Source organism: Musa acuminata, chromosome BXJ3-10, assembly GCF_036884655.1.
Source record: "Musa acuminata AAA Group cultivar baxijiao chromosome BXJ3-10, Cavendish_Baxijiao_AAA, whole genome shotgun sequence".
In the NCBI taxonomy this organism is placed as follows: domain Eukaryota; kingdom Viridiplantae; phylum Streptophyta; class Magnoliopsida; order Zingiberales; family Musaceae; genus Musa; species Musa acuminata.
In genome coordinates this window covers 32,109,688-32,125,139 of record NC_088358.1, presented here as the reverse complement: position 1 = coordinate 32,125,139, position 15,452 = coordinate 32,109,688, and the positions used below count along the sequence as shown (strand labels likewise).

The 15,452-nt window shown below is 36.4% G+C and overlaps 2 protein-coding genes across 2 annotated transcripts; both read right to left on the bottom strand.

Annotated features, from left to right (window-relative positions):
• Nucleotides 1–524: 524 nt before the first annotated feature.
• Nucleotides 525–5,497, bottom strand: LOC135650516 (putative L-ascorbate peroxidase 6). The gene is made up of 10 exons (XM_065169925.1): nt 5,200–5,497; nt 4,943–5,036; nt 4,212–4,339; nt 3,962–4,032; nt 3,594–3,636; nt 3,422–3,518; nt 3,083–3,166; nt 1,377–1,498; nt 850–916; nt 525–747 (listed from the first exon to the last, which is right to left on the bottom strand). Exons 1-10 carry the CDS (start codon nt 5,372–5,374, stop codon nt 645–647), a joined length of 984 nt encoding a protein of 327 aa, XP_065025997.1. The 5' UTR covers nt 5,375–5,497; the 3' UTR covers nt 525–644.
• A 334-nt stretch (nt 5,498–5,831) lies between these two features.
• On the bottom strand, nt 5,832–13,408 carry LOC135650515 (heat shock protein 90-6, mitochondrial-like). The gene is made up of 20 exons (XM_065169923.1): nt 13,084–13,408; nt 11,779–11,979; nt 11,624–11,697; nt 11,145–11,270; nt 10,955–11,048; nt 10,775–10,858; nt 10,530–10,673; nt 10,332–10,445; nt 10,140–10,202; nt 9,959–10,033; nt 9,768–9,872; nt 8,864–8,995; nt 8,689–8,781; nt 8,489–8,566; nt 8,118–8,372; nt 7,921–8,023; nt 6,941–7,115; nt 6,752–6,857; nt 6,376–6,465; nt 5,832–6,270 (listed from the first exon to the last, which is right to left on the bottom strand). The coding sequence occupies exons 1-20, from the start codon at nt 13,180–13,182 to the stop codon at nt 6,109–6,111; spliced, it is 2,373 nt and encodes a 790-aa protein (XP_065025995.1). The 5' UTR covers nt 13,183–13,408; the 3' UTR covers nt 5,832–6,108.
• Nucleotides 13,409–15,452: the final 2,044 nt, after the last annotated feature.

Here is a 15,452-nt window from a genome sequence, read left to right as displayed (position 1 = left end):
GACATGAAATGCTTGAGGGGTTCATAAGCATAATAAGGAAAACTAAACCAAGGTTCATCGTATCGTAGACAATACATATCCATTCGATAGAAGATCGATATGGATGGTATATCGATACACTCAATACGATTTGATATGACTTGATATATACCGTATCGATAGCTGATGAATTGGTACGAACAAGTAAGACAAACTATGATATGAACATTAGTTGAAAAATCTAAGAGATAGAGTCTCACTCAAGTCATGATTTAGAACACAACATTTTCCACTTTTGGTTGGAAATGTTTTGAGAAATTTAAACATTAGTTGCAAACCAAACTATATATACTCAATTATTCCTGCTTAAGCAGGCTGTAACAATAAGAAATGATGATCAAATCGATTTCTTAATTTGCCATTCTATAATTACAAGAAGAGAAGGGAGAAAAACTAAATCATTTTAAGTATAACAAGAATCTAGTCAGACAATCCTCCATGAAGCACCAGAGTTTATGAGCCTGATGTATGCATTCCTAAAATCATTGAAAAACTTGGCTTGATCACTAGCATAGAGATCAAATCTACTTCTTAATTTGCCATTCTATAATTACACGAAGAGAAGAGAGAAAAACTATATCTTTTTAAGTATAACAAGAATCTAGTCAGACAATTCTCCATGAAGCACCAGAGTTTACGAGCTTGATGTATGCATTCCTAAAATCATCAAAAAACTTGGTTTGATCACCAGCATAGATCTTAATCCACCTGCAGATCGAGCAACAGGTCTTTAGATCATTAGCCGTAGAAGAAGAATACCTTCCCCACCATGTCATAAGATGGTACAAAGTAAATGTGGTGAAGAAAGACCTTAAGCACTCCTCGTCCTCGGCTAGTGCTCGATCTGATGGAAGCCCTATCATGCTTGACATGCCACCTTTATGACAAGAGTAGAGTAGCAAGAAGAAATTCTCTCAGGAAAGGATACAGAAAACAGTAAATGAAGATGTTGAATATAGCAGAGCCTGGCCAATTTTGTGCAAATATATCAAAAGCAAAACATCTTAAAAACAGATAGAAGAAACCATGACTTTAAAACAACAGATGATTCCTCTGCATATTTATATTATGATCTGTTCCTTGTTGCGCATCTGATAAGAGCATTAGTGGCTAAAGCTTGAACAAAGTGGCCTTTAGGTTATCAGATAACCAGGACAAACAGCTATCACATCTCTGAACATGACATAACTATGGTTTAAGAAGATATATTAAGACTGCAGCTCGTAAATGTCATCTTCCGTTATCTGCGCCGTGGGGTTATACAATTTTATGTACAGAGTAGATATCTAGTTCATGAAATATACAAAACATCAGGAACTTGAAGTTGAACCATTCACCTGAAGATGTCCATGTTTTTTCGAGTAGTATATTGAAGTAAGCATTGTCAAAAACAACAGGACTTCCAAAACCTTTGTTTCCAATTGTATGTGCTCCAGATAATGCAACAAGTTCCTGTGTCCTGTCAACATAATTCCACTTTAATGTTCTCAGTCACAAGATACGTGATCTCAGCCATCAAAATTATAAATGCTTTAAGAAAAAAAAAAAAGTGATATCATACTCTTCATTGTATCATCTAACTCAATGACTAAAACCTGATTTTTTTACATCTAAGTTTCATAAATAATCATTTAAAAAATCTCTCTCTTGAATTGGTATTTTGCATTACAATGGCAAACGAAAGACTCAAGTAACCGTATCTAGATTCTTGTGTTTAGACTCTAGAATTAAACAGTTGCACACATTTGGGATTAAGAGAGGTGAACTTGCTCGGTATCTGCTGTCACAGAACTTAGTAACAGATTGTACTACTTCATTGTTCAGTGTTTGTACTTAAAGGTCATAATTGTTCGGTAGCCAATCTGCCATAGCAACTAAGTAACTGAATTAACAAACTGAAACCAAACTCCACTTTAGAGAGCGATAAGCTATCCTGAAAAATTTATATAGTAATGGGATGAACATATAAAGCTCAGCAAGTGACTAACATATCCATAGCAAAGAGGACAATTTTCAAACAAATAAGGTATCAAAATACAAAGCAGAGATACAAGATGAAACAAAAGCATGTTTTGTTTGAATGCAGAATTACAATATCGTATCGTTCGAAACATGTTCTGTTCATACAATTGAGGAAAGGTAATTGAAGCATATCATTGGCATAAGGAGCATATCCATGGCATATAGTATTTTAAATCTAGTTTCCAATAAATCATACTTTGCATGAATCTGAGTTCCCAGCAGAAAGTTATAAGCAGTTAAGCAATAAGAGATCAGAAATTACAGTCCCAGTTTTGCAGAATCTGTAGGGTTAATTGAAACAGAAGTCTTAGTAGGCATTTAAACTCCAAATCATTCAATCTAGGTATCAAAATAAAAGTCTTTCAGTCTACTTTCAAATGGATTAGGCTTTGCCTAAATCAGAGTTTAGTATTAAAAGTTAAGTCCGAAACAATGCATAGAGGTCAGATTACCGAAAAATTACAGATTCATGGCTTTGTATCAAAATAAAAGAAAGGTCTGGTGCTAAGCTAAAATCTTTCGAATTATGTAGAATTAAAATGAAAACAAAGATTAGGATTTCTGTAGGATAGGGTTAGAACACTTGCCTTAGAAAAGTTTGATTCCCAAATGTGGAGAGTTGATGCAAAACCTCATTGGAGACTAGGAGTCCAGATTCCATAACACAGTATATCAGTTATCATAAAAGTTTTCAACAGTAAGCATTGGGGGGACAAACAAGAGAGGCACTGTATCAAGAATCAACACTCGTCATACTTTTATTGGTATTAAGATATTTTTTCATAATTTAAGTTAATAACCAGACCTAGTAAATGACTAACAGATGTATATATTTCATGACACAAAAATTTTAGAAAGCTCAAGTTTTATGAGAATAGATGCATTTATGTTATTATAACAAAAGGATTCAAATATGTACTTGTTCAGATAAAGAAAAGGTCCTTTACTAGCAAAGTGAGATCACAGAGGTCTCTTCCAAGTGAACTGCCAACTAAACCTGTCAAGAAAATGCAGAACTCACGAAAAGCCTTTCTTCAAAAAGCATTTCTTTAGACCAGAGGCATCAAGAGTTTCTTGAGGAAGCTTCCCTTGAGGATCTGGTGTCCTAAAGAGCAGCGCACATACTCAGAATATTGAAAAGGAATTATTTGAAAACAAAATTTTCATATCCTGCCAAATGAACTTCGGATAAGTTTTTAATACAAACAAGATCAAGAAAACCAAAAGGTACGAAATATAGAAGAACTCTGAAATTACTTGTGCGACTGAACAACCGCATTGTTGACATGACATTAGCATATCAAGTATATGTTCTGCACTTGGTATTTAAAAGTAGACTGATTAAGATAGGATTTTGCACCTTGCATCCAGCCGACCTAATTGAACAGGAATAACAGGCCCTCCACAGAATGAAACAGCCTCAGCACCAGCCACAGCAATCAGGTCCGCCCAAGATACTAGATGTTAAAGAGCCACTTAAAGAGAGGAGTTCCATCAAAAGCAGTGGAAATTGCATGCTGTAGATCATGTACCTTGCTGATTTTTTTCAATTTCCATCTTGGCTTTCTCTAATACCTAAAGGATGGACCCAATAAATTGAAGAAATTTGAGGATTTGATATTTATCCATCAGCAAGTAGTTTCAAGCATTCTCACAATTTTATAGTAAATCATTCATGTAAGCTATCTGTCCATACATGTGCAACTATGTATATTTATTGAGGTGCATTATGCATATAAGCTTTTAACTTGTTATCCATCCATATATATATGTAGAACATATGTGTTGAGAAGTGAAAATATACAAAATTATATGTGTTTTGTGTTCATAAATCCATCTAGACATGCATGCATAATGAGGTATATTCTTGTATCGTATGTCTCTTGATAGGAAAACATACCTTCAGAGATTTGTTAAGGCCAGCATTTTCAGGTCTGTCGAGTTCATAAACTATGGAACCATTCATACCACCTGCAGCAGATGGTACAAAGAAAAACTTACCACTGTGGTTTAATAAGAATCTAGTCCAAATAGTCATAAACCCTGGACAGGAGCTGATATCTTGTTTATTTATTCATCATCTAAGCTTCCCCTGAACTAAAGGCATTCATATACCAAGTCATTAAAGCATTGATTTGTGGAGCAAGGACCTGATTTGTCATCCAAATCAAACGTTCCTGCATCATGGAAAGCCAAACGGAGCAAACCAGCAGCTTTTGCCTTGGACATAAAATTCCTCACCCCATTTTGAAGAATTGATGCTTCTCCTACATCGACCCTGAAGAAACAAAAACATCGCTTTCAAATTGATTATGATCTTCCCATTTTGAGTGCCATATGTAAAAAATGTCCACGCATTCTTTAAGGTTAACTTCAATTAGAAGGAAAACATTGACTGTGCTGTGAACCTGAGTTAATTCAAATGTTTTATGTATTGAACTTGCAACTATTAAAGAATGCTTTGTTGTCATTTCTTTCTCAGAGCTGTATTTGATAAGTTAGAACAGCTCACAATGGATGAAGAATCCATCATGTTACATCAGGCTGTTCATTTCAACAAAGTACCCATGTACACTTCAGTACATTTAAGGCACACATGCAGTACGGTGAATATACTTGTATCGACAAGGTCATATGCCAACTTTCATGGAAGGCATGCATGCAGCAACCATAATCCTAATACTATTGTGCTTCTAGAATACAAAAATCTGCAATTGTGCATATCTTTATAACCAATCAATCAACCATCAAATTGATTTTGATGCTATTGCTTCTAAAGAACAAGCTTCTAAGAATGACAAGATTAAAGAATGTTTCGCCATCATGAAAAGAGATAGACAGAAATAACTGTACGAACAAAAGTTTGTGAAATAAAACTTACGCTTTTGCTATATGATGTTGAGGAAACATAATAGGAATTAGCACTGTTAAGATAAGCCTTCTCCTCCCAGATGATGCTACGATTTTTCCCATATCTGAACCCAAAGCGTAAAACAGATTATGAATATTGCTGAATCCCTAAAAGATTATCAACAGAATTCTGCTTTACCAAATTGTTAGATAGCAATTTATTAATGATTTTCTTCTTCTCTCAATAGTATGTGAAACAAAGAAAACTATGCAAGGAAAATGACTTACGAGGAAGAGGGTCTCTCCCATTACCGCGAGGATCCACCTGCTCCACTTCTATTATTCGGCATCTAAAAGCGGGAAAGAGCTTCGTATTCGTCCTCCTTCGGCTGCTACTGCTTGTACGCCTCGGACGAACGGAGAGCAGTGCGCTGAGGTGGAGCGGCTGCTGCAGCATCGCCATCGTCGATGTCCTGCAGCACCTAACCCTACTGCCGTCCGCGTATCCGCGGTCGCAGGAAGAGCGAGGCTTTTTCGCGCTTGCTGCCGTTCGCCATCTCGCCAACCGCACAATCAATTTTTATCCACTTTGCAAGAAACTCTTTTCTTTTTTTTTAGTTTTTTGACATGCTGAGAAAATATCCTCAATCCAGCACGTGCGCCTTTGAGGCGAGCGACAGTAAAACCACTGCAGATTTGTAATCAAAACTGCCTCTCACGAACCTCGACTTGGCGATGGGGTACCCAATCACGCTTGATGTGTGTAAATCTTATTACTTTAAGAAGAGACTTATTTTCTACAATTCGAATTTTGATCACCTTAATTAACGCACAGAACACAGTTTTACTGGTGCTTTTATCCCATCCGGGCTTTGATCGCCCGTCTTTGTTGGGCTTCGTCAAAATCAAATACAATACCATAGTGAACGTTTAGTCTGTTATGACAGTGCTGGAGACATGATTCATTCCAGTTTTACATTGATCTTTTCATATGATGACGTGCATCGCCATAAAGAACACCAACGTCAAAGTGGGTCGACGTTCAAGCAGCTACAGACGACAATCACGTTACAGCATAACAACATGATAAAAAAGGGGGGGGGGGGGGGGGGGGGGGGGGCGGGCTCTACTAGCTAGCTAACGATGATTTCCACAACTGGAGACTCAGGAGAACTAAGGAAACAGAGCAGGCGAAGCTTATTTCTGTCCTCCAGCTTCGAGTGGTTGAACAACTTCAGCTTCAATAGGTTCTGTGGCCAGAGGGCTCGCAGGATGGGAAGGAATGGCTGTCCATTTGCCAACAAGTGCACTGCCCATCATCTCATATATCTTGCCACTTAATTCTGAGGGGTTCTCCGGCTGCAAGATTACAAGACAGACAAGTTTATCCATTTATGTATATTCCAATAGAGATCCTAGTTTATCTATTTAGTAGTATCCAAAATGATTGGGAGAAGTACTCACTGTGAAACCACTGGAAATTAGAGCTGTGTTATACAAAAGATCTACAGCCTTCTGAGCCTCAGGATCATCAGGGTGACTCCTGCATGCAACCTGCATTACCACAAAATAGAGCATTAACCCATGAAAGCAAATATTAGTGCCAGCCATATTAGGATGATGCAAGAAAAGACGGTGAAATATCTTGGGTGTAGAAGACCGTCATTTGCCAACAGGAGTAATGCAAATGCATGAGCGATGAGTTCCTCATGTCAACAGACATGAATGCAATCTTTTAGGGACCAAGAAGCACAAAGGATAACGGAGTGCAAGTTCACCCTACTGTTTTTCCTTTCACTTGACAATCAAATCTGATACAACTTGGACAAGAGACACTTACGTTCAAATCCTTGATGATGGGATGCTCTGGATTAATTTCGAAAACTCTCCTCCCTCTCATAAATTCCAAACTAGATGAATCTCCAAGTGTTTGTGCCTTCATCAACCTACAGTAGACCAAAATCATCGTCCATGTAATCACACACACACACACATCTTATGTGAATTGCCTGCACATGCATTTGCATACCTCTCCATGTTGGCAGACCAGCCAAACCTTCCCGATACAAGGACACATGGTGAAGTACTAAGACGACCGGATATCTGGACACTAGCAACCTTGTCTCCCAACCTCTTCTTGATCCAGTCACACATGTGGCCATATTCCTGTTTAATTTCCTTCTCCTTTTCCTCATTTTTATCACCTGCCCAGGATCAATTTCAAAATGTGACCAAAAAAGAAAATAACAAATAATAAAGGCACTCTAATATAGACAGCTATGGCATAATGATTAACAAGGCCTTCAGTTACAATACAAGAAATCTCATTTGGATACAACAACAGTGAACGACCAGAGCAGTCTGTAATAAGACATATGGATACTGGTTCCTGAAGCATAGCAATCAATATTAGGTATTAAAAGAGTAAGAAAAGATGATAAATGTTAAACCAGATTTCAATTATTGATGTTAACCCAGTTGCTTTCACTTGGGATTAAATCATAATATCTGAAAGTTATATTAGATTTTACATCTTTATTGTACTATTGCTAAATTTTCACCAAAACATTTATTTGTTGAACAAAGCCAAGAGCATTATGCCCCAAATCCCTCTCAGGTCAGAAATAAAAGTAAAGATAAACGGGCTTACTTGAGATACAGTTCTGATCTCCTTATTTATCTGTTATCTTTGCAAGTTCTACCTTATTTCTATTTATCTAATCTCCTACACCCTTCCTCTTTTCTTTGTGATTAAAGAACAAAGCAGCAACCTTTTTTACGCTTTCTAGCTTGGATAAGATAAATCAATTCCCATTATACTAGTTCTGGTAATTTTTGGCCATCACAATATCAAACATCATATTTTTAGTACGAAAGGTCGAATCAGCATACAAAATGAAGCTTCTGAATTGAAATCCAGGCCACATCAGTTGGATTTGGTTCTTGCAACCTACATATGACCAAGAATTTTTGCTCATAAAATATTATAACACAAGGAAAATTGGTTACCTAGATCTAGGTCCTCCTTGCTGATGTCAACAAAATTCTTCTCCTTATAAGACTTGAGATGCTGGATAGCAATCTCATCCATGGGATCAACTAAAAATAGCACCTGAAAGATGAGAGATCCATAATTTAGTTCAAAAGTAACTAACACAAGAACAATGGTTTATGTGTTTTAGGTAAACTATAATACAAAAATATACCTCAAAATCCTTCTCATGAAGTCGTTCTAGGAAAGGTGCATTCCTTGCACTTGTCAAGCTGTCTGCAGCTATGTAATAGATATCCTTTTGTTCTGGCTTCATATTTTCAACATACTCATCCAAGCCAATAAGTTCATCATCACCATGAGAAGAAAAGAACCTCAGAAGTGGAGCAATGCGCTTATGATTCCCATGATCTTCGATACAGCCCAACTTTAAGTTTTTGCCAAAATTCTCCCAGAACTTGTCATAATCCTGACATTTCATACAAGTGTCCGCAGATTCTCATAACCGATATTAAAAATTATACAAAAACAACCTTGAACAAAAGTGATTTCTAGATATAATACATAAGGGAATGAAGCACTTACATCTTTGTTTTCACTGAGAGAGATGCCCAATATCATGTCAAAGGCTTTGCGAACTAACCTTTTTCTCATTATACGGACCTAGAAGATTAAGGAGCCTCAAAGTTAGCCGCATGAATTGTTGAGGAAAAATAGGAGTGAAGAGACGGCAACTTCTCTATAGAAAAGAAGGGACATTTGGCATGTTCAGAAAGTTGACTTACAATTCGGCTTTCTTGAAGGATCTCTCGTGACACATTTAGTGGAAGGTCATTCGAGTCCACAACACCCTTTACAAAGCTCAAATATCTTGGGAACTAATAACCCATTATGCATCAGGTGTCAGTATAATTTCTAAAAAATAGATGACATCAATTGGTTTAGGTAGACGATCCATACCAATTCCCCGTCAAAATCATCAGATATGAAGACACGCTTGACATACAACCTTATATTCTTAGTCTTTATGTCAACAATTTCATCCTTTTTGACAGCCGGAACAAAAAGAATGGACCTGAATTCCACCTCGCCCTGCAGCAAGAAAATATCATATGGCCAACTAGATATTTAAGCAAAGCATACTTAGAACTATAGGCAGGAAAATGAAAATAATTTGGCGTTTAAAAAACATGTGGTTTCTTCAAATGCAAATAAGAGCGATATCCATTTGTAATATTCAACTTTCATTTCAAGGTAGAAGACTGCACATACATTGAGAAATAAATTAATATGGTGTGTTCCACATTCAGATAACTGAGCATCTTAGCGAAAAAGTACCGGTCAAACTTGTAGAACTTTTAGATAGTCACAATGCAAAAAAGGCATAATATGACATACGGCAGATAAGTATACATGAACATACAAGATTTGTATTACAGGCAGCAGAATCTTAAAACAAGACACTCCAATTACTAGATATGGTCTTAGAATGACCCAAAGCATAAAAAATCTAAATATTTGATGATAACTCAATTGACCAGCTCAAAAAAAAAAAATCATTTTTTCCGATTGAGCAAGGTTTTATGATAAGCACAAACTCCACTTGCCATATATATTTTAGAATGACCAGAAATATCAAAAATCTTAAATTTTGTGACTTTCGTTAGTAATTCAATTAAGCAATTAAAAACACAAACGAACAAGGAAAAACTCAAATGACCAACTTTCTGTAAATATTTTTTTTGGTTTATGTGAAGCCGACACTGTCAAATCTGATCAAGTATTTTGACAAGCAACCAAATTATAATTCTATCTTTACTACTATAGCACAACCACAAATGGAGTCTGATAAATAACAAAGTACCTCGGTTGTGAAATGTGAAGAAGCCAAAGGATCCAGGTATTCGTTAAAAGTCTTCCTGAAAAATTCATTATACTCCTCAGTAGTCACATCCTTTGGATTGCGCAGCTGCAGTAACATGTACATGTTACAAAACAAAGAAACAGATCTGAACTGAGATGATGCCAAAAAATATTTTTGGGCATATTGCTCACCCATATAGGCTGTGTTTCGTTGGAGAGCTCCCAATCCCAGTATCTCTCCACAACTTTCTTAGTTTTCTTCTTCTTCTATATGAAAACATAAAAAAGCACAATTACAGACCCAAACATCAACTAGAGGTAGTATAACAACTAGAATTATGCAACATCAAAATGAACATTGGAGAACACATACTTCCACGGTAGGATCCTCATCACCCTCCTTTTTAGCTTCACTTGGATCCTCATCTACCTCCACCTAATAAACGTAAATGAGATTATCAGGATGGAACTAACTTGAAGGCAGTTCATGTTTGATTGCCAGGAGTCACTGGAAACAGGTTCTAGATCTGTATGTTCCTTCCTACTTGCCACACTAATCCCTTACCTCTTTAGTAAAACCTTTCTCTTGCCATGTGTAGATTGGGAATGAGACAAACTGTGAATAGTTCTTCACAAGATTCTGGATCCTCTCCGGATGAGCAAAACCTTTGTCATCTCGCTGAGCATAACTTACAATGGTGAGAAACAAATTATGAAAATCATCCGGAATGTTTGCTACACTACAGAAGGCAAACTTACAGACCTTGAGGTACAATGTTAGGCGAGTTCCTCTTGGAACGAGCTTTTCCGGGTCTGTTTCCTCCCGAATAGTGTAAGAGTTAGCATTAGCCTCTCCCTCCCACACATATTGCTTGTCAGATGTTGGACTTTTTGTTGAAACAACTACCTATTTATAACAAAAAAAAAAGCATTTTAGAAACTGTTGGTATAGCTAAAAACTCATATGGTGGCAACCAATTTTTTTAAAAAATCACGCTTAAGATTTACCTTGTCAGATACAAGGAATGCAGAATAAAAACCTACACCAAACTGACCGATTAAATTGCTGTCGACACCAGCATCCTTGCTATCCTGTATATAGAATACAAGACCTCAGATCCACAAGGATAAAATATAGTGATGCCAATAACTGAAAAAAAGATGGGTCGCTCAAGCAACTGCCTGTACCTTCAATGCCTTCAAAAATTTGGCTGTTCCACTCTGTGCAATGGTTCCAAGGCAGTCAACAAGTTCTTGTCTAGTCATACCAATTCCAGTATCACTGAAAAAAAGAAAACCATTATAATTTGGCTAAAGCTTCTTTCTCATCATCAAACATATATGTAGGCACTCTTGGTTCTACATTAGTAATACTTACGTAATTGTGATAATCCCATTGTCTTTGTCGGTCTGAATACGAATATCGAGGTCAACAGCATCCTTCAAAAGCTCAGGCTTCGTGACACTTAGGAAGCGCAGCTTATCAAGTGCATCACTTGCATTGCTGCAATTATTCATAGAAAAAGTTAAAAATGCTTTCCTCCAAAATGCCATATTAGAATAGCAAGACCCCAAAACAAGAATTATTTTAGAAAAATATCACAAAAAGCTAAAAGGCAGGAACTTTTGCAGGCAAACTACATGGTATCTAGGCTGCATGCAACATGAAATCACACTTTTTCAGGAAACCCAATAATGTTTTATGCACCAAATGGCATTCAGCTGTGCTAATTATTTCCCCAAAATACCAATAGTGTCAACAAGATAGGTGGATAATATTTGATCTAACTGAAGAATATCAGTTTCTAGAACACAGACACAAAAATAACACGGTAAAGCAACAAAATAAACACAAACCTAACAAGTTCCCGCAAAAAGACCTCCTTGTTGCTATACAGGCTGTGCACTATAAGGTCCATTAGCCGACTAACCTGTTATGTTAATTAGAAGAGAGTATGAGATGTGTTATTTTGATAGATGAAACTGCACAATAGGACTTCCATCTGGCATACCTCAGCCTGGTACTCATACTTCTCACTCGGCGGCTCAGATGAATCAGTTGCAGCTACAGTTGATTCAAGACGGCTGCAGGCAAGCATACTGTGTCTCGAGTTCAAATGCATCCCAAATTTGGATCCATTGTTTTTTGGTGCAGAAAATGTAGAAAAATATCTGTATGGTGAGTCTGGGAGTTTGTAATCAGTCTCAGTTGCCTGAAAAGGAAAAAAAAGAAGGCATCAATTAAGTACATTTGGTTGCAACTATGGCTTATTCCTGTTGTTCTTTTGAATGTTTCTTTTAAAAAAAAAACTGAACACATGTAAAAATTACATTTCAGAAAATTTCATGTGCTTGGGATAAAAAAGTATGACGGCTAGCTAAAAGCTTTAACACTTGACAACCTGTAAATCATATGGTGTATCCTGATTTCAGTTCAATTGATTCTAACTTGAATCCTTAGATGGTTCAATTGTCTTGATTAGGGTCTTCTACTTTAAGTATTTCATAGTGTACTATCACAATTTTTATTTTCCATTTGATCATAGAAAATGCTCAAGGTCTTCCTTTACTTAGACTGGGAAACAATTGATGAGTACTTGACTATGCTCAAGCAAACAAGATTAAATAGGAGCCAATTGATAACATCTCAACTATGTTTAAAAGCAGAGGAATGACTAACCAAAATTTAATAATCTTCCCCTATAAAAGGCTTGACCAATTGATTCAATAACTTGAATATAAGTTGACTAGAACCCAATAGCTAAAAATGCTTCCAGAAGTAAGGAATTTATCTAGTCTTATATACCATCACAACCCACCTTTCATCTCCAACATGGTACTAACTGAAACATCATAAATTCCCAGACAACTAATTAGATAATCTAGAAGATTAATTGCCGTTTAAAAACCTAACAAAGATTATAGTAAAGTTTCTCAGACATCCAAAGGTATTTTCATTTATCAGTCATCCCATGATGTTTCAGAGGAAAATTTAAGAGAAACTTGCAGAATTGGACATAGATCATAGAACATCTTGAGCTATTTGAGTAGATAGAAATCGTGATTGATGGTGGAAAATATCTACTACAGAAGATTGAAAGGACTGGAGTCGAGATTAACAATATGGATGCGGTCATTCAGATCACCATTCCTGGGCAACTCCGCAGCATACCGAGGGGTTTATGCACGGAACAAATGACCAAATAACACGTCGGCACGGCTGAGGTACTCAACATCAAGAGGCAAATCCACCACCATAACCTAGTAAACGAACAAAGAGAAGGAAAGACGGCGCAACATCATGCAACAATTCTCACCGAAGGAGCGGAGGCGGAGACGAAGGGCACCACCACGCGGCAGCGAGCGCCGGCAGATCGCACTGCGGAAGCGACCGATCGCCTCGAAGCGCCAAGCATCTTCTCTTCCCCCGCTGTGACCTTCTCGAGCGACCCCCGAGGGTTTTAGAGATGGTAGAAGAAAGACAGGGAGACACGAGGAAATGAGGGGAGGAGACAAAGCGAGGCGCACTCGTCTCCGTTTTATAGATGGAGGCGGAGAGGGGTAGGGTTTTGGTAGGGTTTGCGAGGCCGTCGAAGCTTCTGGAGATGGGTTTGAGCGGAGTCTTCAGGCGCTGGCTGCAGAACCTTCAGGAGATGGCTGCTATGTAGCACGACCGATCGAATCACGCAACGATCAGTGACTGACGTGGCACGATCACAGGCACTAACTTCTTTTTCTATTTTTCTTATGTCTATAATGACCAAAATAACTCGAAAGATATTTGAAGCAATCACAATTCGTTTTTTTTTTATGATAAAAATAATATAAAAATAATAATATATTTAAATTTATACAAAACTAATTTAAAATATTACAAAATATTATTTGTGTTGTCGTGATGATCAAATCATTTCATTTTGTGTTTTCTCTCGTATTGGCATCTAATTTCAAGTTTGATTTGGAGTGAATAGTAACCCTACAGTGAATGTCAAATTTTCTAAAAAATCATGATTTAAATCTATTAACTTCTTACATTTTTTGTGTGTAATAAATTAAAATTTGTCAACGATCACTTAAATGTTTGTTAAAGAGGCATTGTGCCATATATATTTAAATAACATATTATTTCTATATTTTTTACTTTTCTTTGCATGTTTTGGAATAATATAAATGGTGTTTTATTTCACAATCTTTCTCCTGGCATCATCTTAGTGTAAAATTCAAATATTTATTTGTATAGGTATTAACACACCCAAGTCTTTATTTATACAGTGATAAGGTTATTTAGTCTCGTATTGATTGAGGGGTATAAAAATCAAGAGTTCATAAATCCGTTGAATCTCTTTTACTATTAGAGATGTCTTTTGGAACTCACATGCTCCAAAAAAGATAAAACTGTGCGGGTAGACCCATCGTCCAAAACAGATAATTCTTCGTAAGATTATGGGTCACACCAATAGTTAATCCATAATATGGTATGATCTCAATATAGCGAAGCTCCTTAAAAAAATATATATATATATAAAATAAAAGTTTACGATTCATATCTTATTCAATTATTTGGTTCCTAAAAGTATATTTTTAGAAATCTCTACAATGATATCCTTGATATGGCTTTTATCATAAAAATTGTCATATGACTTTTTATTCTTATAATAACCAATTTCAATGCTATAAGCTTACCAACACAGAACTAATTGCTCTCGTAGATTTTGGGATGCAAACTTCTTTTTTGTTTATTAACATATCTTACTGCAAAATAATGACATAATTTTTTTTTTTCAAAATATATATATTTTATATTTTTTGAATAAGATTGTATTATTTGAACTAAAATAATTTCATTAAAGAATATCTCACTCATTTGTCTCGATTTTTATTACTTAAAGTGTTAGTAGTGAAAAAGAATTTCTATCTTTAAAATTCCCAAGGCACTTCAAGTGTTTACTATAGAAATAAAGATGATAACGCATTAATTATAAATTATCCTCAGCAATTAATTATATTTAGTGTATCGATCTTTATATTTTTAAAAATTATATTGAGATTCTCATATTTACGAAAGTAAAATATTGAGATTCCTGGATAAAAAAATAATTTTATAATATTCAAAATCAAGAAAAAAAGATTTTGTAAGAATAACAGGATTAAAATTTTTTATTTTTATAAATATAAAAGTTTTAATATAATTTTTAAAAATATATAAATACTGATATATAAAGATAACTAATCATAGGTGTAACACGAACACAACATTTCCATTTAGGTCTTACTTTTTAAGTGATGCAGAATTCACCCTTAGCTTGTCTTCACATATAATGATTTTGCTTGAAAAGATGCATTACGATTGGTTTTACCGCGCAAATTTCGTAAAATAGAGGGCTGGCCTCCGTTTGTGGATCACAAATCGCTCGGCTCGATCGATCGCGTAGGCGGAGAGTAGGGTTTGCATAGTGGGGGCGAGAGGGAAGCGGAGGGCGTCGTCGGGTGCTATCTTGGACGCGATGGACAGGAGCAAAGGAGAGGAGGAGGAGTTAGGCAGCGGCAGAGTTGGTGGGAATCAGCGCCTGCGTCAAGCAAGACTACCCTCCACCCTCCGAATCCCTCCCCGGTATGATTCATTTCTTTCCTAGGGTTATTGGTCGCATCGCATGCCCCTGCGCGATGCCTGGACATTTGACATCGT

What these genes read in the sequence shown, in the direction of transcription:
- LOC135650516 (XM_065169925.1), bottom strand. Translation starts at nt 5,374, where the DNA reads ATGGCGATGCTGCAGCAGCCGCTCCACCTCAGCGCACTGCTCTCCGTT. An exon ending in TGATTTGGATGACAAATCAG is followed by an intron (nt 4,033 to 4,211) that starts GTCCTTGCTCCA and finishes CATCTGCTGCAG; the next exon opens with GTGGTATGAATGGTTCCATA. An exon ending in AATTGAAAAAAATCAGCAAG is followed by an intron (nt 3,519 to 3,593) that starts GTACATGATCTA and finishes TTTAACATCTAG; the next exon opens with TATCTTGGGCGGACCTGATT.
- LOC135650515 (XM_065169923.1), bottom strand. Translation starts at nt 13,182, where the DNA reads ATGCTTGGCGCTTCGAGGCGATCGGTCGCTTCCGCAGTGCGATCTGCC. An exon ending in AGTATGAGTACCAGGCTGAG is followed by an intron (nt 11,698 to 11,778) that starts GTATGCCAGATG and finishes TTAACATAACAG; the next exon opens with GTTAGTCGGCTAATGGACCT. An exon ending in AATGGGATTATCACAATTAC is followed by an intron (nt 11,049 to 11,144) that starts GTAAGTATTACT and finishes TCTTTTTTTCAG; the next exon opens with TGATACTGGAATTGGTATGA.